This window comes from Hyaena hyaena, unplaced genomic scaffold, assembly GCF_003009895.1.
Source record: "Hyaena hyaena isolate Hyena2069 unplaced genomic scaffold, ASM300989v1 scaffold_395, whole genome shotgun sequence".
In the NCBI taxonomy this organism is placed as follows: domain Eukaryota; kingdom Metazoa; phylum Chordata; class Mammalia; order Carnivora; family Hyaenidae; genus Hyaena; species Hyaena hyaena.
This window is the reverse complement of record NW_024081029.1, coordinates 169,966-197,488: the sequence shown is the minus strand read 5'-3', so window position 1 is coordinate 197,488 and position 27,523 is coordinate 169,966. Positions and strand designations below refer to the sequence as shown.

At 35.5% G+C, this 27,523-nt stretch overlaps 1 protein-coding gene across 1 annotated transcript; it reads left to right on the top strand.

The window, feature by feature from the left end:
- The first annotated feature begins 4,232 nt into the window (after nt 1-4,232).
- LOC120244962 (sulfotransferase 1E1-like) lies at nt 4,233-27,523 on the top strand. Its single transcript, XM_039251782.1, has 8 exons — nt 4,233-4,334; nt 11,218-11,379; nt 14,668-14,793; nt 15,941-16,038; nt 19,595-19,721; nt 21,887-21,981; nt 25,127-25,307; nt 27,206-27,523. Exons 2-8 carry the CDS (start codon nt 11,232-11,234, stop codon nt 27,316-27,318), a joined length of 888 nt encoding a protein of 295 aa, XP_039107713.1. The 5' UTR covers nt 4,233-4,334; nt 11,218-11,231; the 3' UTR covers nt 27,319-27,523.

The window sequence follows — 27,523 nt, the reverse complement described above, 5'->3', positions numbered from 1 at the left end:
GGTGCACCAGTTTACATTCCCAACAATAGTGTAAGAGGATTCCCCTTTCTACACATTCTCACCAACCCCTGCTATTTCCTGAGTTATTTTAGCCATTCTGACAGGTGTGAGGTGATATCTCATTGTAATTTTAATGTGTATTTCCCTGATGATGAGTGATGTTGAGCATCTTTTCAAGTGGCTGTTAGCCATCTGTATACCTTCTTTGAAAAAGTGTCTACTCATGTCTTCTGCACATTTCTTCACAGGATTATTTGTTTTGGGGTGTTGAGTTTGACATATTCTTTATCAATTTTAGACACTAACCCTTTATCAGATATGTCATTTAAAAATATCATCTCTTATTCTATAGGGTGTCTCTTGGCTTTGTCGATTGTTTTGTTCACTGTGCGGAAACATTTTATCTTGAGGAGGTCCCTATAGTTCATTTTTGCTTTTGTCTCCCTTGCCTCTGGCAACGTGTCTAGTAAGAATTGGCTCTGGCTGAGGTCAAAGAGGTTTCTACCTGTTTTCTCTTCTAGGATTTTGATGATTTCCTATCTCACATTTGTGTCTTTCATCCATTTTCAATTAAGTTTTGTGTATGGTTTAAGAAAGTAGTCCAGTTTCATTCTTCTGCGTGTCACTGTTCAGTTTCCCTAACACCATTTGTTGAAAAGACTGTTGTTTTTCCATTGGATATTTTTTCATGCTTTGTCAAAGATTCGTTGACCATTGAGTTTTGAGTCCATTTCTGGGTTTTCTATTTTGTTCCCATGATTATATATCTTTTTTTTGTGCTAGTACCATAGTGTCTTGATCACTATCACTTTGTACTATAGCTTGAAGTCTGGAATTGTGATGTCTCCAGCTTTGCTTTTCTTTTTCAGGATTGCATTGGCTATTCAGGGTCTTTTGTGGTTTCATACAAATTTTTTAAGATTATTTGTTCTAGCTCTGTGAAAAATGCTGGTGTTATTTTGGTAGGGACTGCATTGAATGTGTAGACTGCTTTGGGTAGTACAGACACTTTAACAATGTTCTTTCAATCCATGAGTATGGACTGTTTTTCTATTTCTTTGTATCATCCTCAAATTCTTTTGAAAGTGTTCTATAGTTTTCAGAGTACAGAGTACATATTTTCCTTCTTGGTTAGGTTTATTCCTAAGCATCTTATGGTTTTTAGCGCAATTGTAAATGGGATTGGTTCCTTGATTTCTCTTTCTGCTCCTTCTTTATTGTACAAAAATGCAGCAGATTTCTGTACACTGATGTTATAACCTGCGACTACTGAATTCGTATGTTAGTTCCAGCAATTTTTTGGTGGAGTCTTTTGGGTTTTCTACAAAGAATATCCTGTTGTCAGCAAGTACTGAATGTTTGACCTCTCCCTTGTCGACTTGGATGTCTTTTATTTCTTTTTATTGTCTCATTGCTGAGGCTAGGACTTCCAGTACTATATTAAATAACAGTGGTGAGAGTGGACATCCTTGTCATGTTCCTGATCATAGAAGAAAAGCTCTCAGTTTTTCCCCATTGAGGATGACATTAGCTGTGGATCTTTTATATATGACCATTGTGCTGCTGAGGTATGTTCCCTCTATCCCTATTTTGTTGAAGGGTTTTATCAGGAATCAAAAAGTGTTTTGTCTGATGCTTTTTCTGCATCTATTGAGAGGATCCTATGGTTCTTATATTTTCTTTTATTAATGTGGAATGACATTGATTGATTTGCAAATACTGAACCACTCTTGAAACGCAAGAATAAATCCCACTTGATTGTGGTGAACAATTCTATTACTGTACTGTTGGATTCGATTTGCTAGTACCTTGTTGAAAATTTTTGCATCCATGTTCAGCACAGAGATAGGGCTATAATTCTCCGTTTCTAGTAGGGTCTGTGTCTGGTTTTGGAATCAGATAATGGCCTTGTGGAATGAGTTTGGAAGTTTTCTTTCCATTTCTGTTTTTTGGAAAATTTTCAGAATAATAGGTGTTAACTCTTTTAAATGTTTGGTCGATTTCCCCTGGAAAGTCATCTGGCCTTGGACTTTTGTTTGCTGGGAGATTTTTGATTACTGATTCAATTTCTTTGCTAGTTATGGATCTGCTTAAATGTTCTATTTCTTCCTGTTTTAATTTTAGTAGTTTGCATGTTTCTAGGAATTTGTCCATTTCTTCCAGATTTCCCAATTGGTTGGCATATAATTTTTCATAATATTCTCTTATAATTTTTTATATTTTGTGGTGTTGGTTGTGATCTCTCCTCTTTAATTTGTGATTTTATTTATTTAAGTCCTTTCTGTTCTCTTTTTATTTACAAGATTTTCTAAGACTTCAATCTATTTTGGCCTTTCAAAGTTACCAGCATCACATGAGGAGAAGCATTTGAACATCTTTGCAACCAGCTGTTTACAAGTGAAAGATAAGAGAGATGACCTGAAGGCTAAACCTGTTCTGGTTAGCTTGTACTTGTATCTTGACTTTTTGGGTAAAAGATTATTTTTGGTAAAGAATAATGGAAGTCTCACAGATCCATATCATTAAAAAATAATAGGGGCACCTGGGTGGCTCAGTCGGTTTAGTGTCCAACTCTTTATCTCGATTCAGGTCATGATCTCATGGTTTGTGAGATCAAGCCCTGTGTCAGTCTCTGTGCCGACAACACAGAGCCTGCTTGGGATTCTCTCTCTCCTTCTCTCTCTCTGCCCTTCTGATGTTCATGTGCTCTCTCTCTCTCTCTCTCAAAATAAATAAGTAAACTTAAATAATAGCAATAAAAAATTAACTTAAACTATGCCACAGGGTAAAAAATTATAGTCCAGATTAAATTTGTATATTTAATAATTAAGTGTTCTAACACATGCATTTTGTCTGATTCAAAAAATATAAAAATAAAATGATCAGCTACATAAAGCCAAATAGTATAAAATCTAAATTTGAGTCTGATTACTCCTGTTGTACCTTGATTTTTTTTTTTATCATGAAAAGCCCCGTTTCTCAGAAATCACTCAATTGTTCTTTTTTTGTTTTGGTAGGCCTAGGTATGAGTGCCTTCTATAACCAAGGATTATGATTTTCTTAGCTTTTTACATCCCTTGCACACATTAGCCACTTTTATTCAGTTAATGTGTATTCAATGCATAGCCTGCTGGATGCCAGAAAGAATGTGATTACTGAGTGAAAACATTGTGTCTAAATTTGTTATGTAAGAATAAGGACGTGAGACATCTAAAGTTTAATTTCAGCACGGTGGAGTACGTGTTAAGGAGGATAGTGTAGGGTTTGAAGGTGACTCCAAAAGATACTCAGTTCTGTGAGTCATGGAAGTCCTTTCAGAGGAAATGCCATCTCATTAAAATCAAGAGACAAATGAGAAGTAATCGTGTTCAAAACTAATTGGCTTGTGTATTGATGAGAGTAGAGCAGTAGGAGCATGGAAGAATTTCCTCATCTGAAGACACAGCAGGTGCAGAGAGCTGCAAAGAAGAAAGGTGAAGGTTCTGGGGCTACACAAACTTTGACCTTTTATTTTCCACATTCCCTTATCTAAATTCCATTGGTGTTAATGGTTAACTTTACGTTAAGCATGTGTTTGGGTGCAGAGAAAAGAAATTTTTTAAATAATAATTCAAATGTGAGTAACGTCTACATTCTTTCTTTAGCCGTCATCTGTTTTCAGGGCTGCTTCAGAGTTCAACACAAAGATCTTAAGCAGGAGGTGTTTTCCAATTGACCTTTTAGGACACAACCAGGTACTACAAAGCCTTCCTTGACAGGTCTCAGTAAACTGAGCTAGGTCTCCTGATCCAGGGTCCTCACTGCCCTCCTGTTTTCCCCTCTTTTTCTTCTCTCACTCGTCCAGGAAGTTTATTGTTTTGAAGATCAACCTCATTTTATTATTTGTCAGTGAGTAAATAAAGGACTCCCCCTTCCAAGTTCTCTTATATTTTTCTCCAAACCCCTTCTCTCTCATTTTCGCTGTCACTTCCTCTCCCTCCCCCCCACCCCCCACTGATTGCTATTGGCAAATTTAGGACTTTGATTGTGAGCCAAGAATGAAAAATAACAGCAGAGGCTTTTTAACATCTCTGAATGGGCATGACTCTGGCTAAGTGCATCAGCTGGTATATATATATACATACTTGTGATGCTCCAGTGAATCACAGACTCCAGAAGGCCAAGCCCCTCAAACTAATCTCCGCCTCCTTCTCTGGCACAGAAAATAAAAGCTCCCCAGAAACATTCGAAATGCATAAGTGGTTTTCATCTTTTTTGGCAGCCCAAAACCTGAGTGGAGATTGAATAAAACTAAATTGGACCATCCAGTTTCTTTCCCAGGATCATCTAGACCGGTTTGTATTTTTATTACTATTACTGATATTCGTATTTAAATTTTAGATGAAAGAAGTTTAGGTGCAAATTATATATAACAAAACTGTTGAGAAAGGAAACATAGAGAGAATGAAGTCTATACTAATACTTTAGTTACTTAATAATGTAAATCATTTTAAAGTCTTCTTAAAACATTTGCTTGTCATTAAAAATAAATCTTGCCTTATGTAATGCTTTTCTGTTTAAATAATTTTAACATAAAACTACAGTATCATAGTTACTTTGTAAGTCTTGAATGCTGGGTATGTTCATTTCCTAATGAGGAAACAGAGCAAGCAGAGTAGAAATAGTTAAAATGAAGAGTGACTTCTTGTCTGGTGATCACTTCTGTAAAATACGTCAGAAGCAGTCTCATATTGCCATGGGCCTTGTAGATATTACCATTACATTTAAGTGAGAGCTATCAGAAAAATACAGCAGATATCCAAGTCCTTGGTAAATAATTGACAGGTAGATTTTCAGCAGCATAGTATCTATTTTGTCTAAGAGTCCTTAGCTGAAATCGAAGATCCCAGAGAGATTTGATCTAGCAATTAAATTTAACAAGTGTTTTTGAGTATCTGCTTTGTGACACAGTGCTGGGGCTGGGGTAGATTGATGAAGAAAGGATATTGTGTGCTTTCAGCCATTTTACCCAAATCCAAGTAAGTAGGAGATGATAAAGATTAAGTGAGCCCTATACATCTGCACTCCCTATGGTTTGCTCAACACTTAACACTGTGTCTGGGAATGAGGTAGATACTCACAGAGAGTATTTGCTGAATAAGAGGCAGATTAAGGGATGAAAGAGGGGAGGTTAGAGAAAGGAAGAAATAAAACAGGAAGAAAGGAAGAAAAGGAAGAAAAAAGAAAAATTCTTTCTAAATTCAATTGAATTTTTAAATCACAGTTTTAAGAACTTTTTTTTGTTGGTGTTTCTAAACCACAATAACCTTTATACTGAGTTAGAAAATAAAATTGAGGGTCACCTGGGTGGCTGAGTTGGTTAAGCAGCTGACTTCAGCTCAGGTCATGATCTCTCAGTTCCTGAGTTCGAGTCCCGTGTTAGGCTCTGTGCTGACAGCTCAGAGCCTGGAGCCTGCTTTTGGATTCTGTGTTTCCCTCCCTCTCTGCGCCCCCCATGCTCTGTCTTTCTCTCTCAAAATCAATAAATACTTTTTTTAAAAAAGAAAAGAAAACTGACAATTTCTAACTGAAATAAATCTTTTGAGAAAGAAGAGAGCAGCGAGAGTGTGAATCCATACATTGTGATATGAGATAATTTACCAAGTTAACAAGGAAAGAGATATGATTATATGCTTCTTAGTTGAATGCCGAGACCAAAATTGACAAAGAAGGGGCAGCCAGAAGTCTGCCATGGGCCGCATGATAAATCAGCCACTCGCAATCGACTGTGAGCCAGTTTCTGCAACTTGGCAGAACACCAAGAAAGTTGTTCACCTTAATAAACAAATCAATAGGTTGGGTAAGCAACACCTTTATACACATTTCTTCTGGTGAAAGATTTCTATATTCTGACAGCAAAGAAGGTTTAAGGAACAAGCTGATTTATTAACAAGATTGATTTTTCATCAAATTCTCGCAACCTTGGTGAGATTACATCTATCATACTTGAGACAGAGATCTTAAAAAGAGTTGGGTTTGCCAACAGGGACCGGGATTTTTTTTTTTTCCTCTTTAAGTAAAAACATGCAGGACCAGTGTTATTCTGTGGTTTCCAAAACATACGTTAAGCCATTCTTGAGTCAAAAACAAAGGAAAAACTTTTTTTCCGTGCCTCTCTTCTGCTGTGAAATCTGAGGCCAAAATGAAATAAATACTATATGGGGCTGTCTGAAAGAACTTCAGTGGAGTGAACACAGAGAAGTCACATTGTGTAAAAGTCATATTGGACATTTACAGATTTTACTCTCTCCAATGAGAAAATAGATTACTGATGATCAGTTTTGCCAGATAATTTTATATTTATGAAATATATTCTTGGAGATTTTGACAACACATATTTCTCCTGCTTTGTAAAGATATAACCACGTAATGTGTACTGTTTCTAATTTAGAAGGTCATAAGTGTCTGGCTCCTTGTCATGAGCAGGCTATTAAGGCACACTCGCAAATTATGTCTTTCCACAATGTCAGCTTTATTGAATCCTAAAGCGAGATTAATCTTGATCATAAAGCAAACTCGATGACATTGCACCATGTGATTAAATTTGGCTTCTTACACAGCAGAGAGACGACTGTAGGATACACCACACAGCAAACAAGGTAACAGAAGGGTGTAGGAAGTCAGTTAATGAACCTAATGCGAAGTCAGTCTGTGGGTGTGTAGTTGAGACAAAGCTTCAGGTCCGGGTCAGCTCCCAGCAGTTACCGCTTACTATATTCAAGCAGTAAAGGACCTCAGTTCTCTTCAGAGATCCACTGGGCAGAGCCCATAGTGACAGCTGCCTTTTTTTAAGTGGTCAGAGAAGGAAGGTCATGTCTAAAGAGTCTGACAGTTTGCTGCAAAAATCTTTCCCTTCTGAAAGGGATTTAATCGGTCTTGGGACCCCTGCAGACAGACCTCCTCTGCTTATGCTTGTTATTTGTTCTGGGTGTTCACTGATGCTGGTCCCAGTGATACTTGGTTGCAGTACCCTAAACGCTCCTGCCATCGCAGACACAGGCTCCTATGTGACATGAGAGACTCCATTTTGCTTTCTACAGTCCTCTATTATCATATGGATTTGACATAATAACAATATGGGCTTGTGCTTATTACTTATAATGGGAATTTGTACTTCAGTTGAGATTAAATAATTTGCCAAGATCATACAATTTCATATAGCAAACTAGGACTTAAACAAGGTGGTCTAAGGGCACGTACGTGGCTCAGTCCCTTAAGCATCTGACTCTTGATTTTGGCTCAGGTCATGATCTCACAGTTAGTGAGTTTGAACCCCACATTGGGCTCTCCTCTGACAGCACAGAACCTGCTTGGGATTGTCTCTCTCTCTCCCTCTCTTTCTACTCTTCCCCCCCTCACACTCTCACTCTCTTGCTTAAAAAAAAAGAAGTTTAAAAAAGCAATTAAAAAATAAGGTGGCCTACACTGTTAAAACTATATTCTATTCTCTGTATGTACACATTAATCATCTAAATTAAAATGAACATATAAACTTTTAAAACATGTATTTTTAATTATATGAGCACATGTAAATATTTAGGCAACCATACCAAACATAAGGCAAAATTGGACACATTTGATTTTATGAACAATAAACTTCTATACAATACTATTAAAAGAGTTTAAAGATTACTGGCATAAAATAGAAAAACATGGGGCACCTGGGTGATTCAATTGGTTAAGTGTCCAATCATGATGTCGTGTTCGTGAGCTCGAGCCCACATCGGGCTCTATGTTGACAGCGCAGAGCCTGGAGCCTGCTTCAGATTCTGTGTCTCCCTCTCTCTCTGCTCCTCCACCACTCACACTCTGTCTCTCTCTCTCTCTTTCAAAAATAAATAAATATTTTAAAAATGTTAAAACAGAAAAACAACCCATATTTTCAATATAAAATCAACAATCAATTATGAGCTAAAAAATCAGTTAGTTAGGAAAAAGCAACACCCCTGATAGACAAAATGGATCAAAATAATCAATAAATTCATAAAGGTTGAAAACAAAAAGATGTTTTAAAATACCTCTGAAACTTCTAAAAACATGTATTTTCAATTATGAAAGATTACAACAAATAATTTCCAGTACTGGTGAGGATATGAGAATATAGACAATTTCATAGAGTGTGTAAATTGGTATAATTTTAGCAATTAAAAAATATTTAACAATATTTACTAGATCATACCTTTTATTTTAGCAATATCATTGTCACTGTGAAGATCAGTGTGAGAGACATATACTCAGATACATTCATTACAGTGCCACTTATATATTTAAAAAGTTAGGAAAAACAAGAATTTCCATCATTAAAGAATTATTTTCTATATTACTGCTATGTGTCATTTATAAGAATAAAAACAGAATTTATATATTAACACCAAAATGCTCACATTATATACTGAAAAAATAGAGTACAAAATGAACATAAAATGTAATACAAATTAAATTAGATAAATAAGTGTATAGGTTTTATATATATTTAAATATTTGGAAGCATAAATATAGTGCTATTAAGAGTGATTATGTCTTTGGATAAAGAAGTCACTTTCATTTCCTTTATGTTGTTTAACTTTTTTTCACCAATCGTGTCAAAATAAGGATATTTTTGGCACCTGAGTGGCTCAATCAGTTAAGCATATGACTCTCGATTTTGGCTCAAGTCATGATCTCATGATTCATGGGATAGAGAGCCATGTGGGGCTTCATGTTCACGGTGTGGAGCCTGCTTGGGATTCTCTCTCTCCTCTCTCTGTTTCTCCCCGAGTTTGCTTACTCACTCTCTCTCTCTGACACAAAAGAAAGAAAAAGAAAGAAAGAAAGAAAGAAAGGGAGGGAGGGAGGGAGGGAGGGAGGGAGGGAGGGAGGAAGGAAGGACGAACCTATACATACGCATATTTACATACATATATAAATATGTGCAGACTTGCCCTTCCTTGAGTAAGACAAATATGGTTTCTGTCTTCAAGAAGTCTGATGCAGGACAGGCTTAACCTAATTAATGACATCTGCTTTTTGATGTAATTTTATGACATATAAATAGGATTTTAAAATAAAACTTTTCAAATCTGGCACAAAGAAAGTGCCTAGGAAAGAACATCCATTTCCTTTTTCTGGTGGTTGTAGAAAGAAGAGATTTGCACTTTTTATAGAAAGCCAATTGGAAAGCTACTTTCATATTCAACCAATAGTTGGATAGGTTCTGAAGGAGGGCAGTGAGCACAAAATTTGAAAAATAAGGGAAATGACAGGGACAGAGTCCATGGGATTAGTGCCAGGTGCTAGTGTTGGGGAGTAAGGAGGCAACATTTGAAAGTCTCCATCTGTAAAGTGCAGGCTACAAATATAGTGGGGAAAACATGACTGGAAATAGCCTTTAGAAGTTAATGGTCTATTCACTTGGTTTGGTTTGTAAGATTTCTCTTCCTAAACTTTACCATCAGGTATTTCTTATTTTAGGTTAATCTGTTTGTCATGGTAATTGCAATTTCATTTTCTCTTTGTTTTTTTTAAAGTGTATTTATTTATTTTGAAAGAGACAGAAAAAGAGCAATGGGGGGAACAGAGGGTGCAGAGAGAGAGAATCCCAAGCAGAGTCCGCACTGTCAGCATAGAGACAGATGCAGATGCAGGGCTCGAACTCAGAAATCGTATCATGGACTGCGCCGAAATCAAGAGTCAGACACTTAACAGACTGAGCCACCCAGGTGCACCTCATTTTCTTTTTGTAATGCATTTCTCATGAATTGGGATTCTCTATATTGAAGGAAACACAATGAATGACTAAAATAACTCCTACCTCCAGAAGGTTACTGTTATACCACAAGCTCTCTGAAAAAGACAGTAAAAGCCATAGCAGTTACAAATGTATAAATGTATCAGGCAGCTTTTTAGGCAAGGGTGATTCATCAGAGGGAGGTATATGCAAAATGACCTCCAAAAATCAAAGGAACTATGAAACCAAAGAAAAAGGCCAAGTCCAGCTTGAAAAGAAATGGTTTATTAAAAGGACTTATGGACAGAAGAGTATCTTGGGCCACACAAGATAAGGAGATCTCTTTAACCCCACCTTCCTTAATATTTGCTTTTGTAACCCTAGAGGCTAGGAGCACTGCTAGAGGACCATCCAAAAGGAGGATGTTTAAGAATAGATGTGTGTCATAGTCATGTCTCCAGAGCAGATCAAGGACATTTTGCCCCAAGGGTATACTTTAGGGTGGAGGGTGATGTGCTCAAGAAGGCTTCAGGTCATATTATGGTGGATTTGCATTAGTCTGGTTCACACCAATGAATAAAAAGGAAATCTAGGGAGGCTAATATCAAAGAAGCACAAATTTGTTGAGATAGTGTATCACACACTCAGAATGAAGAAGAAAAGATAGCAGAAGAAGTTGAGTCAATGAAAGAAAGTTTGCTTAATTAAAAATCCTATGACCAACCCTGAACACAAAATGTATTGTCATGGAATCAGGAAGTGAATTATCTGTGATAACCATCTTGTTTACCCTTATAAGTTTCAGACAGGTCATTCAATGGGAATTGACAAATTAGGAATGTGAGAGATATCAGAGGAATCTTCTATTCCCTCAGGAATCCATGTCTTCTGAATATCCATTACAGTTTCATTAACTTTATCTTCTTTTAAAGCATTTGAATTTTTTCATTAAATGAAACATATTCAGGAACTAATGTGGCTATCTGGCAATAGCTATTGAATGCGGCCATCAATCTTTACTGTTATTTAATGTATGCATAATTGAGAGTGAATATCTACCAAAATATCGTTGTATTTTTGAGCATCTTCATCTTTTTACACACCCCATCAATTTGTACAGAGAAACAGAATGCTCTTGTGTTATCATTCATCATGGAATTTTTTATGTCCAACATTATGTGTAAATAGAATATAAATGCATAACATTACTTTTTATGTAGTTTTGAATACTTTATAGTTCCTTGTATTTTCTTACTCTTTTATATATTAGACTTACTTTCTTAATAGGATTAGAGATTCTTAAAGCACCAAGACTATATTATATATTTCTTCAATACGCCTTTTACCTTATATGCTCAATAGCTAAGAAATAGCTAGACGCCCAATAGAACCTCAATGTACAGAGCTATTATTATGTTAAAGTATTTTAAAATACATATAAAGTGGAAAACATACAAATTTTTTTCTTTTAGTGTACCACTCTAAGATGGATTCTTCCAAATCTGAGGACTGTGAGTACTTTGGCAAAATCCATGGAATTCCATTGTATAAAGAGTTTATAAAATATTGGAATGATGTGGAGACATTCCAGGCAAGACCAGATGACATTGTCATTGCCACTTATCCCAGATCTGGTAAGTTTCCTTATATCAATGTCATTCTCTTTTCAACTAAAAATGACAAACCCACCTAGAATAGTAAATATTAACCTGTTCACTTCTTCCACACTCACTTTTCATATTAAAGATACCATAGTTTTGGGGAGCCTGGGTGGCCCAGTCAGTTAAGCGTCCGACTTCAGCTCAGGTCATGATCTCATGGTTGGTGGGTTCCAGCCCCACGCCGGGCTCTGTGCTGACAGCTAGTTCAGAGCCTGGAGCCTGCTTCAGATTCTGTATCTCCCTCACTTCTCTGACCCTCCCCTTCTCATGCTCTCTCTCTCTTTCTCAGAAATAAGTAAAACATTAAAAAAAATAATAAAGATACAGTAGTTTACACATAGAAAAAGTGGAATATCTTAGTTGTATTCTAAGAGGACACCCTGTGCCTATAACCTGAGTAGCACATTGACAGATGAGTATTGTTGGCCACTTTAGAAAATTATGTCATATACTAATGGGCCAAGAAAATGTGGTTTACCTATACAATGGAATACTACCTGGCAGTGAGAAAGAATGAAATCTGTGTAACAGCGTGGATGGAACTTGAGGGTGTTATGCTGAGTGAAATAAGTCAGGCAGAGGACAGATACCATATGTTTGCACGTATAGGAGGATTAGGAAGAACTTAATGGAGGACCATGGGGGAGAAGAAGGGGGGAAATAGTGGAGGAGAGGGAGGGAGGCAAACCATGAGAGTCTTTCGAATGCCAAGAACAAACTGAGGGCTGATGTGGGTGGGGGGGAAGGGAGGTGGGTGATGGGCATGGAGGAGGACACTTGTGGGGATGAGCACTGGATGTTATATGAAAATCAACTTGACAATAAACAATTTTAAAAAAAAGAAAATTATGTCATATACATGGATGAATATAGAATCATAGCTAAAAAGTTAAACTACCAACTGAGTTTATCTAATACCATTACTGTCATTGTATAAATGAAATATAAGGAATTTTTGCAAACTTTTAAAAAATTCTTTTTCAGCTAAATAGCTCTTTTTTTAAGGCTATCCCCCAAACTCTTTTTTTAAGCAACATCTTTTTTTTTTTTTTCTGAAATTAGTTCACAGTTCTGGAGTTTTACAGTCATAAATCTTTAGAAATTTGGAAGATCTGATCCAGATGTCTCTGGTTGTTACATTTAAACATTTACATATGTTAAGCACCAAATATGTCTCACTCCATTGTTATCTTACCCTTCCGCTAGAAGAATTCTTCCAGAACACAATCCTGATAATCTTGCTCTCTTGCACAGTGTACATCATTGCCTTTCCAAAAGTTTTCAAAAGCTCAGACTTTTTAGTATGAACTACAAGGGATTTTATGCTTGCTGTCTGCTTGCCTCGGCAGCCTCCTCCCCACCCCTCTCTTTTCCAATTTAGGCTTTGTAATCTATTTCCAATTCTTTTCCTCACCACCTTACTATGCTTAAGTATCTGACTTTGGATTGGAAAAAGAAAAAAAGACACTTTGGCCTGGTAGAGCCCTTCTCTGCGTCACAAAACTGGTGAACTAATGCCAATAATGTGTTAAGGCTAAATTCAATTCTCATGTTGTCTTGAAGGCATTTCTTATTGGAACTCGCAGCAGCAGCAGCACACTGAGCACAGAACACTGCATTAAATGTTCCTCCTTTGTAGTCCTTTGAATTCCTGTACCCATCTGTATTATAGCATCTTAAGAAAAAAGAAGTGTTGTAATTATAAAGCATTTTTTCCAACCCTCAAAAGCACCTCTGAGCACTAGAAGGCAAGGATTAGATCTAGTCTTCTCTGTATACTCTGAACGGGGATTCAAGTTGAGGCATAAGAAGCTATCAGTAAAGTTTGTGACTAACCCGTGCTTGAGTATATCTTCTGTTAGTCAAGTCTCTCTACTTTTTTTACCTTTTTTTCAAAATTAACATTTTTTTATTTTGGCACAGTATTTACAGATATCTGTTAGACAGAAAAGGTAGTCTAAATCCTCATGAAACACTAGCATAATGACCATATCTTACTTACGTATGTATTCTTGGCATTTAGCATAGTGACAAGCTTATACTCAATATATATGTTGAAAACAAGGAATGAATGAATGAATGAATGAATGAATGAATTACACCTCCTTCCTCACATTATCCCAAAAAATGTAGGGACTATTTATTCTCACAGGGTTGCCTCTTCACTCTTTCTCCGCATGATTCTTCCTTTTCTGTTTTCTCATTTATTCAGTCAGCAAATATTTATCAAGTTCCTGCTATGTGTCAAGTGTAATATTAGCTACTGGGGATATAATGGTGAATGAAACACCTCTAATCTCTACCCTCTTGGGGTTTATAATCCAGTGGGAGATATAAATAAAGTGGCAGATACAATACAGTATGAAACCGCTTTGGGTGAAAGAAGTCCAATAGGCTATTGCAACAACATACAAAATGAGCACCTCACTTGGGGCTCCTAAGAGGTTTCTTAGAGTATACAAAGCAAAGCCATGAGAAGTTTAGCTCATAGAAGAGTGTTCCAGGCTGAAGGAATAGTACATACATGGATGTGGGAGACTCTGAGAGTATGCTTTCTCTCTGACTGCTTCAGCTTTTTCGGTTCTTCCTTCAGCCCATCTGCATGTAGTCCATTTTTCAAGACATACCTGAAAGACATATGAAAGGTTTCCTCCTCCATACTCCAATAGTCATCTTTTCTTTCTTTGAATTAAGCTCAACATTCAATTGTTTATTATCTTCACTTGTATGACTTTAGTTACCTTAAACACATTTATTGTTTACTTGTCCTAGAGGTCAGGAACTATGTCCTATTCTTTGTTTTTCCTGATAATGTTTAAATACAATGCTTTCCCTGCAGGAAGTTACCATAGAGGTACCATTTATTGAGACTATTTTTGGGTCTTATAAGATTAAGTGTTAGAAGAAATATTTCTTCAGTTCTGTGACTATTCTTTTCTTTTAAAGTTTCTTTTTTTAAAATTTTATTATTTTGAGGAGGAGGCAGGGGAGGGGCAGGGAGAGGGAGAGAGAGAATCCCAAGTGCAGAGCCAGACATGGGGCTCAATCTCACAAACCATGAGACCATGACCTGAGCTGAAATCAAGAGTCAGATGCTTAACAGACTGAGCCACCCAGGTTCTCCAAGTTCTGTGGCTGTTCTGACATTTTTCAAATAATATTGCACTGGTACCTTCCTACGTTATCCAGCTATAAATCCACTACTTGCGTCAGCACCCCTGCATTGTCAGTGGGACACTAAGGTTTGTCTAATTTTTACAGGTACAACCTGGGTTAGTGAAATTATATACATGATCTACAAAGATGGTGATGTGGAAAAATGCAAACAAGATGTCATTTTTAACCGGATACCTTTTTTGGAATGCAGAACAGAAGAGTTGATGAATGGTAATACTTAAGTAGATTTTAGAAACTGTGTACATATATTTTAAAGTGTGGATCAAAAAAAGAGAGTGTAAGTAAGAGTGGCAACTAGTATTATGTCTTCTACATGGAGAGTACATAAATTTAAATTTAAATCTTGATAGAGTTTATGATGTAACAGTTGTCTGAAATAGAGTGGATAAGGATAGATATTTTTATGCCTTCACTAGAGCCTAGTAATATGTAAGCATTTGTCCCTATACGGCTGAATGTGATAATACTTTAAACCCTAAAAAAAATATGTAAATATTTCAAGGATATAACCAAAAGGATATTCATCACAGGTTCTTCTCATATTGTGAGAAATTAGAAAAACTTAAGTGTTAATGAAAAAAGGAATAGCTTATTGTGATATAATAACACTGTGAAATCATTAAAAAATTAGGATGACTTATGTTTCTTGTAGTTTCAGTATAATATACTGAGGAAAAAGTCAATTAGAAGATACTGAAAATTCCATCTGTATGTGTGGTATTTAGATGGCTCTGAGTCTGGGCATATAGATATACAGTTGACCCTTGTACAATGCTGGGGTTAGGGATGGTCACCCCTCACACAATAAAAAATCTGCATGTAACTTTTGACTCCCTCCAAATTTAACTACTAATAGCCTATTAGAAGCTTAAATCAGAAGTCTTGCCAATTATATAAACAGTCATTTAACACATATTTGTATGTTATACATGTATTATATACTGTATTTTTACAACATAGTAAGTTAGAGAAAAGCAAATGTTATTAATAAAATCCTAAGAGAAACCACATTTGTAGTACTATACTATAAAAAAATCCATCTATAAATCGACCTAGGCAATTCGAACACACGTAGTTCAAAGGCCAACTGCATTTACATGGAAGGCTGCTCACCAAAATATTAATACTTATTTTTCCAATATGGTGAAATTTTATGTTATCTTGCTTTTTTTCTCTATGATTTCCTCTTTGTGAACTTCTGTCATAGTGGGTATGTATTATTATTACTATGAATGCAATATAGAATCTTAAAGTTACTTCTATTTTAATATCAATAAAAATAAAAATATCGATAAAATCCACATAAATATTTGTAATTTTGGAAGTTGTATATAACCTTTCACTTTTTAAAAATCAGGAGTAAAACAACTAAAAGAGATGGCATCTCCTAGAATCGTGAAGACTCATCTGCCAGCTGACATTCTTCCAGCCTCATTTTGGGAAAATAACTGTAAGGTAACCAGAGTCTAGTATTCTTAAAACTTCATCCACATCTGGGAACCTGGGCAGCTCAAGTTGGTCAAACATCTGACTTTGGCTCAGACCAGGATCTCACAGTTCATGAGTTTGAGTCCCGCACCAGGCTTTCTGTTGTCAGTGCAGAGGCTGCTTCAGATCCTCAGATTACCTCTCTCTGCTCTTCCTCTGCCTTACGCTGGCTTTCTTTGTCTCAAAAATAAACCAGCATTTAAAAAAAGTTATCCACCTCAAAATAATTTTAGAATGATCAAGCCAGGTAACATCTTGTGTCTTGTATACATTTGTTTATTTGTTCTTTCATGGAACCTACAGATATTTAATAAATATGGATTAAGGTCAGTATAGTTAGAGTCTAGATTTCAACTCCAACTCTAGAGGTGATTTGGAAAAAAATAGGTAAACTCCAAGTCACAGTTTCCTTATCTGCAAGAGGATAAAAATAACATCTTCCTCGTGAAGCTATTCTAAGGATTAAATGAAATAATGCTTGTTAAGTGCTTAACACAGTCTCTAGTATATTATAAAAATTTGATAAATGGTAACCACTTTTGTATTTGTTACTACTGATTGTATTGAATGTATTTCTTTTTGCAAACTATTGTACTTGGCATGTTGAGGCATTCAAGTGAACTAGAAAAAGATAAACCAGACAAGTATTATATAATGATTATTTACTGAATGCCTGTTGTGTGCCAGCAATATAACGATTAATAAGACATGTGCAAGCTTTGTCCTCATGATCACATGGTCCACTTGGGGGAAAGGAACAAATAAACAGATAATGCAGGAGGTGTCATCGGTCAAGTAAGAGAATTCTAGCCCAGATATTACAGTAAGAAGGATATTCAAGAGCATCTCAGCTGATGTTGAAAAGATGTATAGGAGTTAGTTGCCCACAGGCAACTCCTGTGGTGATCTGAAACAAGGTCATTTTAGTTGCTAGGTTGACTATACACATTGGCTGGGTAAATGAAGGGAGATAAGCTAGGGCTTGATCACAACAGACACTGAAGTTAAGTCAGGAATCTTGGGCTCTTTCATGGTAACAAGGAGTTACAGACATTTTGAGTGGATGACTGACATGATCAGTTTTGTTTTTTACAAAGAATGATACATGTAACCCTAAAACATTACATCTTGGATCATTGATGTTTCTCAAGACCATTCTAGCTTTCTTTAGGATGTACTACAACCCTGTTTGCTACACATAGGAAATACCAAAGCACTATATGCAGCTGTAATAACAAAATAGGGGGTTTATCACAATCAGGAAACATTTCTATTTTGTACTCTAACATTAGCTGCTGTATTTGACATTTCTCTAGAGATCCATGGTCCAAAATTCCAAAGATTCTAATGTTTATTTGTTCTTTTAATCTTTATCAAAAGCAATTCTAGATGGAGCACGTACATCCTGCTGACATCATTCATTACATAAAGTTTCCCTCATTAGACTGTGTATATATTTTCCAGAGATATGCAATCACCATTTTTTTCCCAAGAGATTTGACTAAGTTACTTCTTTTTCCTTTGGAGAACGGGTTGTAGCCCCTTCAATTCTCAAATGAAAATAGATACAATACATTTACAACAGTCTTAGTCTTCACCAAACTGCTTAGCATTCACAAAACTGACTATCATCTCAGACATCAACCAAACAGTTAGAAGAAATCATGCCCTGAGTATTTCTAGGGTAATTCACTGGGGGACAAGCAGATAGATGGATTGGGACTCTTAGTAAAAGTGTAATTGGAGTGATAAACCAGAAGCTAAAACAGAATTTTAAAAAGTGAGGGGAAAGGGGGTCAAACTAATAGATAAGAGAAACATTGAGGACAGTAAATTTAAGAACTTGGAATTGTTGCAGGACAGGTATATTGAGAAAAACTGATAAAGAAGAAGGAAGGAGTAGGCCTTTCTTGGAAGAAAACATGATACCCCATAATAAAGCTTCAGCAGTGAAACCTTTAGGGTGCTGACAAGATTCAGCATAAAGTGCTCAGCCGTGGTAAACTAAAAGTAATGATCAATGAATACAAGAACCTAGTGAATTAGATGCTTCGTGCATACAGATACTAAAGTTACACTGGATGATGACAAGATTAGGAGTGGAGAATAGTACAATGAGGCAGATGTTCACATTTTCAGTTAAAGTGAGGAAATGAACCTAAACTTTAGCTGAGAGAGGTATGAACTGAGTATCACAGGAACAGGAGTTGTTCAAGGATAGGATTTTAAAATGGATTATCATCCCAAGAGAATTGTGGGTAAACTAGCAACTTTGACTTGACAGTGAGGCAGGCAAAGTTCTATCTTCAAGAAAGCCTAGATTTCCCTCCAAGACAGGAATAGCATGTGTGGCAAAAACTTTGGGGGTATAGAATAGTATCTGTTAACATGAAGATAAGACAAACTACAGAAATTTAGGGGAAGAGGGATTGCTATTGTTACCCCTGTTCCCTACCTGGGAAAATAAAAAGCCTCATGGAGACCTGGAACCAAGCTTCAAATATGGGTAGTATTTTGAAATTTAGAGAATACTCAAGACAGAGAGAACAGCCTGAAGAAATGCAAGGGGTAAAAATGTGAAGTAAATTCATGGATATAGTGGCAATGAGTTCCATTCAACTAATATGCAAAAAGCAAGGAGAGTATTAAATTAGATTGGAAAAGGTCAATATGGCTAATGATAGCTTTCGTAAGAAAAGAAAATTCATTTTTTTTGGTAGTAATTGGATATTTTTTCTAGCAGGGTCTTAAAAACAGGAGCCATATTTCTTAGAATATACTGCAAGAATTCTTTAAAAATTGTTTGCAAATGTAGAAACTTGAAGTTAAGTCAAGTTATTGAGCCCAGTCAAATCCAGTAAACAGTGGAGAGTCATGAACAGCCTTTCCTGATGGCAATGTTCAGGTGCCTGAGGGCAGAAGTGGAGACCAAAGGGATGCTGGAGTTTACTTTTGCAGATCTTTTCCTGCAGCACTGAGTACTGGATCTAGAAGAGACCATAAAAATTGAACACAACTCGCTTGCTTACTGGATAGAAAATTTAGATCCAAAACTGGTGCTTTGCACAAGATGATAGAACTTTTTAGTGCCAGATTGGCAACTAAAACCAAGTCTTCCTGGCTGCTCTTTCCAATTGGTGTTTCTTCTACATGTAATAGAGAAATTCAACATGATGTTGGTGAAGATTACATTTTCACCGAGATCAATGTGCATTTGATCAATTTGATCAATGTATACCCCCATTAAACATGTTTGTTCCCTCCAAGACTGCATGAAAAACTGCATCTGTGACATTAAAATGAGTTATTATATGAGACATTGGCATACAAAATAAAAAGTGAGAAAAGGCATTTAACAACTGTGCAAAAGATGCTTTCACTTCAGGCTATTGAAGAATTTTTCTTCTTTATAATTTTATATACTTTATGATGGTTATGTTCATAGTTGAAAGCGTAAATTCTTCTTGACGAGACTATGTTTGAAAAAATTCAAGTGACTTAATATACAATGTCATCTTTTTAGATGGTCTACGTTTGCCGGAATGCCAAAGATGTGGCTGTTTCTTTTTATTATTTCTTTCAAATGGTAACTTCTCATCCAGATCCTGGATCTTTTGGAGAGTTTGTGGAGAAATTCATGGATGGACAAGGTAAGACACCTCTTTACTTGGAATTCTTTCAAGGTAAATGATACAAGACAAATGACATCTCTGAGAAAACATTTTTGTTGTCTGTTGTGGTCTGCTATCTTCTCTGATCCTTAATTAAAACACAGAAATTCTAGAAGGCTTTGAACTCCAGAGCAAGCATAGGGTTTCCAGATGCGGATGGAAAATTGTAGAATCTGGACACTCCAGTTCAGTGCCTAAAAATAAATATATAAAAGTGTGTTTGGATGGAGGTAGCCATTTTCCTCTCTAAGACTGAGGTTCAGTGCCCAATTCTCTCTCATATCTTTTTATTAGAAAAGTATTTCATAGCATTACAACTCTATTCAATAAGGGGGCAAAGAAATAGAAAAGAGAGAATGCCCATTTGTTTCTAAGGAAAATTTCAAGTGCTTTGTGGGGTGAGAATTTACAAAGAAGTCTAAATATCTACAAAGTTCTTTTTCTTTTCACCCAGGGTATAGTTTGAATGTTTCAACTAGATTTCTCAAGAGTCATTCAGCAGAAATTCTGGGAAATTTTACCTTTTTATTAAATTCCAGACTATGGTAACTATTTAAATTTGATGAATAAAGGATTCAGGAGAGCCTAGTACTATTCAAAGAAGGCCATTCTGATCCTTTAGTAATAATTGCAAAAAAATGATAATAATGTCTTTGTACCCATAGAAGATAATACTGACTCAATAAAACTAGAACATATGTACTTTATGTTTGTTGCTGTATTTTGGAAAAAAGCTAAACCATCACAAATTAAACATATGTCTCAATATGGTCAAAACCCACATTCTAAGTCAGAGAAAAATAATGTTGTACCTCTGCAAATTGGATGAATAAGATCATCCAATATTCCAATTATATTATATATATATATATATATCACATATATATAATTATACAATATTTTCTGTTAAGAACAATTGTCAGTAGAATCAAAGGACAGAAATGGTAGACAATGGCAATGCAAAGCAGAATACTTTGACTCACATAGCATTATATTATTCTGTCAGCTTTTTATTGGGTGAGACACTGGGATATGTATGAGGCAAGAAAAAGGAAGAGATGGAGTCCACTTTTAAGCATATCACATCATTCTCAAAATGTTCTAACTTTTTGGGGGTACCTGAGTGGCTCAGTTGGTTGGGCATCCAACTTTGGCTCAGGTCATAACCTTGTGGTCTGTGAGGTGGAGCCCCTCATTGGGCTCTGTGCAGACGGCTTGGAGTCTGGAACCTGCTTTTTTGTCTCCCTCAATCTCTCTGCCCCTCTCCTGCTTGTTCTCTTTCTCTCTATCTCTCTCTCGAATAAATAAGCATTTAAAAAAGTTAAAAATAATCTTCTAACTTTTTAAAAAATATTTTTATTTATTTCTAGGAGAGAGAGAGAGACAGTGTGAGCAGGGGAGGGTCAGAGAGAGAGGGAGACACAGACTCCGAAATAGACTCCAGGCTCTGAGCTGGCTGTCAGCACAGAGCCTGACGCGGGGCTCTAACCCACGAACCATGAGATCATGACCTAAGCAAAGGTCGGACGGTTAACCGACTAAGCCACCCAGGCGCCCCTAATCTTCTAACTTTTAAAAAGTGAAAATAACACTAAGAGTCCGTAATAAAACACCCTTACCGTATAAATTGCAAAGAATATAATAAAAAATTATATAGTTACAAGCTTTAGTTGTCAAAGCTAGTTTATAAGTGACAAATTTGCAACCTTGACTGAATTCTGATTATAAGGTCATTAATAGTTTCACCAATTCATCTCCCTTCACTGACAACTTGATTCTACACACACACACACACACACACACACACACACACACAGACATACACACTTCAAAAATGCTCGTATAAACTCTGAATCAAGTTAATGGGATAATTAACTGTAATCCATGTCATAAACCATGTCATAAACCATGTCATAATGTTGAAAATTTAGAATGTATTTCTGTACATGGACTATTCAACATACTCTGCCTCTCTTGCTGCAGAGAAATTTGCTCAAGATGTGTGACTGACCTCTAGTTTTCATTCGATGATCATTTATTCATATTTATGTGTGGCTATGAGTATTGAATGAGTTTGAATACTCCTTTTCAAGCTTTATAAAAATGATACTATGCTCTTACATTGCTTTTATGTCTAACTTTAGTGCCGTATGGTTCCTGGTATAAACATGTAAAATCTTGGTGGGAGAAGAGGAATAATCCACATGTGCTTTTTATCTTCTATGAAGACCTGAAGAAGGTGAGAAATTGAAAACATATGGGATATTGTACACCTGAGACTAATATAACACTGTATGTTAACTAACTGGAATTAAACACTTTTTTAAAAAATTTTTAATGCTTTATTTCTGAGAGAGAGAGAGAGAGAACATGAGCAGGGGAGGGTCAGAGAGAGAGGGAGACACAGAATCTGAAACAAGCTCCAGGCTCTGAGCTGGCTGTCAGCACAGAACCCAATGTGGGGCTCTAAACCATGAACCTCGAGATCATGACCTGAGCCGAAGTCGGACTCTCAACTGACTGAGCCACCCAGGTGCCCCTAAACACTTTTTAAAAAAAGAAAACATATGAGCAACTTAGTAGTTTCTAAAATATTAGCATTTGACAAGACTCTAGATACAAAAATATGTCTTTAAATAGATGATGCAAGTACCTCCAAAGGTTATAATAATCCAGATACATTAACACAGATTTGAAGCTATTAAATAAAACTCTTCTATGAATAAATATATTTAAACCAAGTCTCAAAAAATTACCAAAGATAAAATTTGAAAAAACTGGAGTTCACAAAACAAAACAAAACAACAACAAACACACACACGCACAACAGCACATAAGGAATCACAATGGACAAGAAGCGTCAACTGGTCAACTGCCTCCAAATGTATAGGTGTTGAAATTATCAGGTAAACCCTATAAAACATTTATGTTTAATATATTTAAAGAAATAAAAGAAGGAAAATATTTTACAAAGAAAGAAGAGGTTACTAAAATTGACTCAGCAGATTTGAAAAAAAATAGCAAAATAGAATTTCTAAAATAATTTTTAAAAATTATAAGAAATGGTTTATATAACTGATAAAACATGGTTAAATAGTGAGTTAGTGAAATGGAAATGGAGCAGAGGAAATTAGGTAGAATGTACCACAATGAGATGAGTAGAATACTTTAAAAATAGAATAATGGATATATAGGATAGTGATACGGTCCCACATCTATTAACTCAAACCTCCAGAAGAAGAGAATAAACTGAATGTCAGAGGACCAATATGCAAAAGTATGATGATCTCAAATTTCCTCATAATGTCATTCATTTCAACTTCATTAGTAATCAGAATAATGCAAAATAAAAGTCACTATGAGATGTATTTCACACACCAAACTGACTACAATTAACATGTCAGTTAATGTGGATCATTGAGAAGTACCACATTACTGATAGAAGGATAAGAAGATACATAAACTATGGAAACAATTTGTCATTATCTAAGAAGGGCAAACAAACATAATTTAATGCCCCCAAATGCCCGCAGTAGATATATACTCTTGAGAAACTCTGGTTTGTGTATATTAGGTTATAGGTACAAAAATCTTCATAGCAGCATTCTCCCTAACTATAAAAATTAGAAACAACCCCAATATACATAGGCTCAAGAATCATGATGTATCCTATTGTCCTACAATTAAATATGACATTGCAATGAAAAGGAGTAAATATCAACTATGCACATCAATTGGGCAAAACCAAACATATATTGTCTATGGATAATATGTGTATGTTTGAAAACTATGAAGTAAGGTACAGGATTGATTAGATCAGTGCTAGGGCAGTAGGTTTTATGTTGGTGTTTTTTGTTGTTTATGGGAATAGAGAGTGGAAAGAATGAAGCTCAAAGCCTGCAAATGGAAGAACTCCAGAAATTTTGAATATTCTATTCTATAAGTTGAGTAGTAGGTTGACGCACAAATGTATACAAATAATTTTTGTGAAGATAGACAAATCCTGGGTTTCTTTATTAAAAGAAGAGAAATGTCTTTTCTTCTCTCATTCTTTATTAGCACCAAAAAAGCCGTCAATAATCATTTCTTGCTCACACCTTTGCACAATTATTAAACTCTATGTTGCAAAAATTCTAGAGTTATGTTTATTAGAAGAAATTTAAGATAAAGTCATACATAATATTTTAGAAACTGAAGTGTTATTTCTTTATAGAATTTAACACTATAACAAATTTGAATGAGAAACAAGCACGATATGTAGTTTATTATACTAATATTGTGCTCTATAACTAGAATATTAAAGAGAATAAATTTAAAATTCACACAAAAAATATTAGCTAATCTAACCATTTCAATCCCCTCCCATGTCTATGTTCATTTATTCCCTAATTTGGTTGATAACGACCATGTTGAAGTCTCCTCTATATCTGAATCACTAAGAAGCCTAAGAATTAATAAATTAGTTTTCCTTTGTCTCTACAATGTATCAAATAGAAGGAGAATAAGATATATTAACATTACATACAGATATACAAACTTTTTTGGTAGAAGACAGACAAGTAAATAAAATTATGAGAATAAAGAGTTATATGGGAATTTACAGGAGCAAAAATAGGGTCATCTCACTCAAATTGGAATAGTCAAGGAAATCATCCCAAAGAAGGTGATACTTGAACTGAAGTTTGACAGGCAAGCTGTAATTTGTAGGACAGAGAACTTGAAAATTGCATTCTTTGTAAAGGGAACTCTACACCAAAAATAAGCATTATAGCCAGTATTGCAAATAGTTACATTGAATGACTTAGCTGGACAGTAGGGCACGCTGTAAGAGTGACATAGGGATAGGGGTGTTCGTAGCTATGGTTCATATATACATCTGATGTTCCATGTTGAATATGTGAGTTTTTATACTTTTTCTTAATCTTTTTGGTTACTTTGCTTCTCAGTATGTACATCAATAAGTTAGAAGAAAAATGAAACAGTGTACATATTTTCAGCCCCAAACTTAATCTGTCATAGAGGACTATAGTCTTTGAAAGTGTATATTCATATTATTAGATAATAGTTATTGAGCATATGCTAAGTAAGCATCATAGACTACAATAAATATTTTATAAACATCATCTCATTTAGTTGATTCTAACAATCTTTGAAGTATCTTTTATATCTACATTATGGATAAGGAAAATTATGCCTAGAGAAGTTAAAAAAAATTCCACTTCTCCAAGAAGTTTTTTTTTTTTTTTTTTTCATTTGGAGCCTAATTTGAAGCCAATATCAGGAAAGGGGTGCTCTCTCTCTCTTTCTCTCTCTCTCTCTGTCTTAATCCAAATAGTAATGTATTTAACTTTAGTAACTGAAGTTTCAAAATATTTTTTCTCTAGGAAATCAGAAAAGAGGTGATAAAAGTGATACAATTTCTGGGAAGGAAGCCATCAGAGGAGCTTGTGGACAAGATTATACAACATACTTCATTCCAGGAGATGAAGAACAACCCATCTACCAATTATACAGTGCTACCAGATGAAATCATGAACCAAAAAATTTCTCCCTTCATGAGAAAGGGTGAGATAGTCCTGCAATTTGCCTTTATTGCTATAAGAAGTCACAGGTTGAAATAGTTACAGGCAAACACCCGTTGAAGTTATTTCTCCTGTGAACCCAGCTTGTTTTCAAGACTGTTTTACATTTGAGTAATCTTTTTATTATGTTATCAAGTCTAAAGAGCCATTAAAACATTAGTATTTCTGTTGCTACTACTACTACTACTACTACTACTACTAAATTGCTACTACTTGCTGCTTACTTAGTATATGCAGCATATGAAGAATGGCCAGCAGCCACCCCAGCCTTAGTACTGGCACTAATACCACACCCTACTCGCAATCATTTATAAAACCTGTGTTTCTTGGTGCTGCGCCATGTACATTATATAAATGTATATGATTTAAAAATTCTAATTCTCTTTAAATTCAAACCAGACATTCAAAAGGAAACTTCTCTGTTACCTCACTTTGAGATGAGGAAACAAGCCTAGAACAATGAGCCTTGCCTTGACCGAGTGGCAAACATTTTTCAAGACCAAGTGGCAAATATCCAAACTCATCAAATTGTACACAAAAAAATGTATAGTTTTTGTATATCAGTTCACCTCATTAAGATTGTTTTAAAGAGATTAAGTTTCAAAGCACTTGTGGTAAGTACAGCTTTGTTTAACCAAAAACATCAAAATACAATGAGGTGACATTCTATTGAGAGGAGGAATTGTCTGATGAGATATGGTCAGTATATAAACCCAAAGGCATGTAGAGTATGCAGAGTATTGGGACACTGGCCTTACTGATATGTGAAACATAAACAGGATAGAGAAAATCTTGCTCTTTGAACTAAACTTTCAGTGAGAGGGCCGGGTATTTAAAATAATAGGAACAACAAAGCTGCCACTGGCACCAACAGACAGCCCCGGAAAAGAGAGTTAACATATGGATGAAATTTTCATTGTTTAGTTCTCAGATTATCTCAGTCTTTTTAGTCATAGTGTCCATGTGTATTTTTAAGATAAAATAATGGACTTAAAATAGTAGTCATGCTTGTAAATGGCTGCACACTGCTATAACCTCAGACCCTACTCAATTCTCAGGACACATTTTCTATCTTTAGCGGTTATTTAATTGTGAAAGTTTAGACTTCCCTGAGCTAAGGGGACAAGGGAACTACTAATTTAAAATACTCCTTCTGCCAGGGGAGTATAGGATGTAATGGAAAACAAAAGGGCCTGCTAGACTTGCAATAACAGAAGTCTGGGAAATGCTGAGAATAGTAACTATCAGTGGCAGCAAAAATTGAGTGGAAGCAAAGGATATGAAGAAACTCTGAATATGAGTATAGAATTAGACTCGGTTGAGGGACGACTTCTGAATTTATGCCTTGGATACCTGCTGTGGTCATTAATTAGGTTATGAAAAAGTACACAAAACAGTTTTGTGGGGAAGAAAATGAATTTAATTTTGAACTTGTTGAATTTGAGATCCTTGTATGGAATCCAAGTGGCAATATCAGATAGGCAGTTTGATACGGAGACATAAGCCTGTATTTGAGTTTTATTATGAAGATGGTATTTCATATCTTGGGAGTGGATAAAACATAGATTTCATCTAAGGAGCACCAGCATTTCAGAGGAAATTGTAGGAGAAAAAATTAAAGAAGCACAAGAGGGAAGAGTCAGAGAAATGAATTGGGTTTTGTTCATTTGTTTTTTTAACAATCAGGACAAATCTTTCTTTGCTCAAATGTGTGTGCGCACGCGCGTGTGTGTGTACTATTTGTGGTAAAATTTTATTCTTATAATTGAAGATTATAAGAATAAATTTTGATTAGGTGTTAATGAATATCATAAATGTTAGAAAATGGCATGATTCTGGCTGGAAATCATAATATTTACTACGTTTTCTCTTTTGTTATAGGAATTACAGGAGACTGGAAGAATCACTTTACAGTGGCACTGAATGAGAAATTTAATATACATTATGAGCAGCAAATGAAGGGGTCAACACTGAAGTTAAAAATTGAAATCTAAGAAGGGTTTTCTTAATACATCTGAGATTAAAGCCTTCTTCTCATCATTCTTCACTTTTTTCAAATTTTGGATTGGTAGAGAAGGAATCATATGAAGGATCATGATCAGATTCACATGATTATTGAAATGTTCATATCAAAACAAGATTTTTTTCTACGCTATGATCTTTTTTGTTTTCTTTCTTTTTCTTCTTTCTTTACAAATA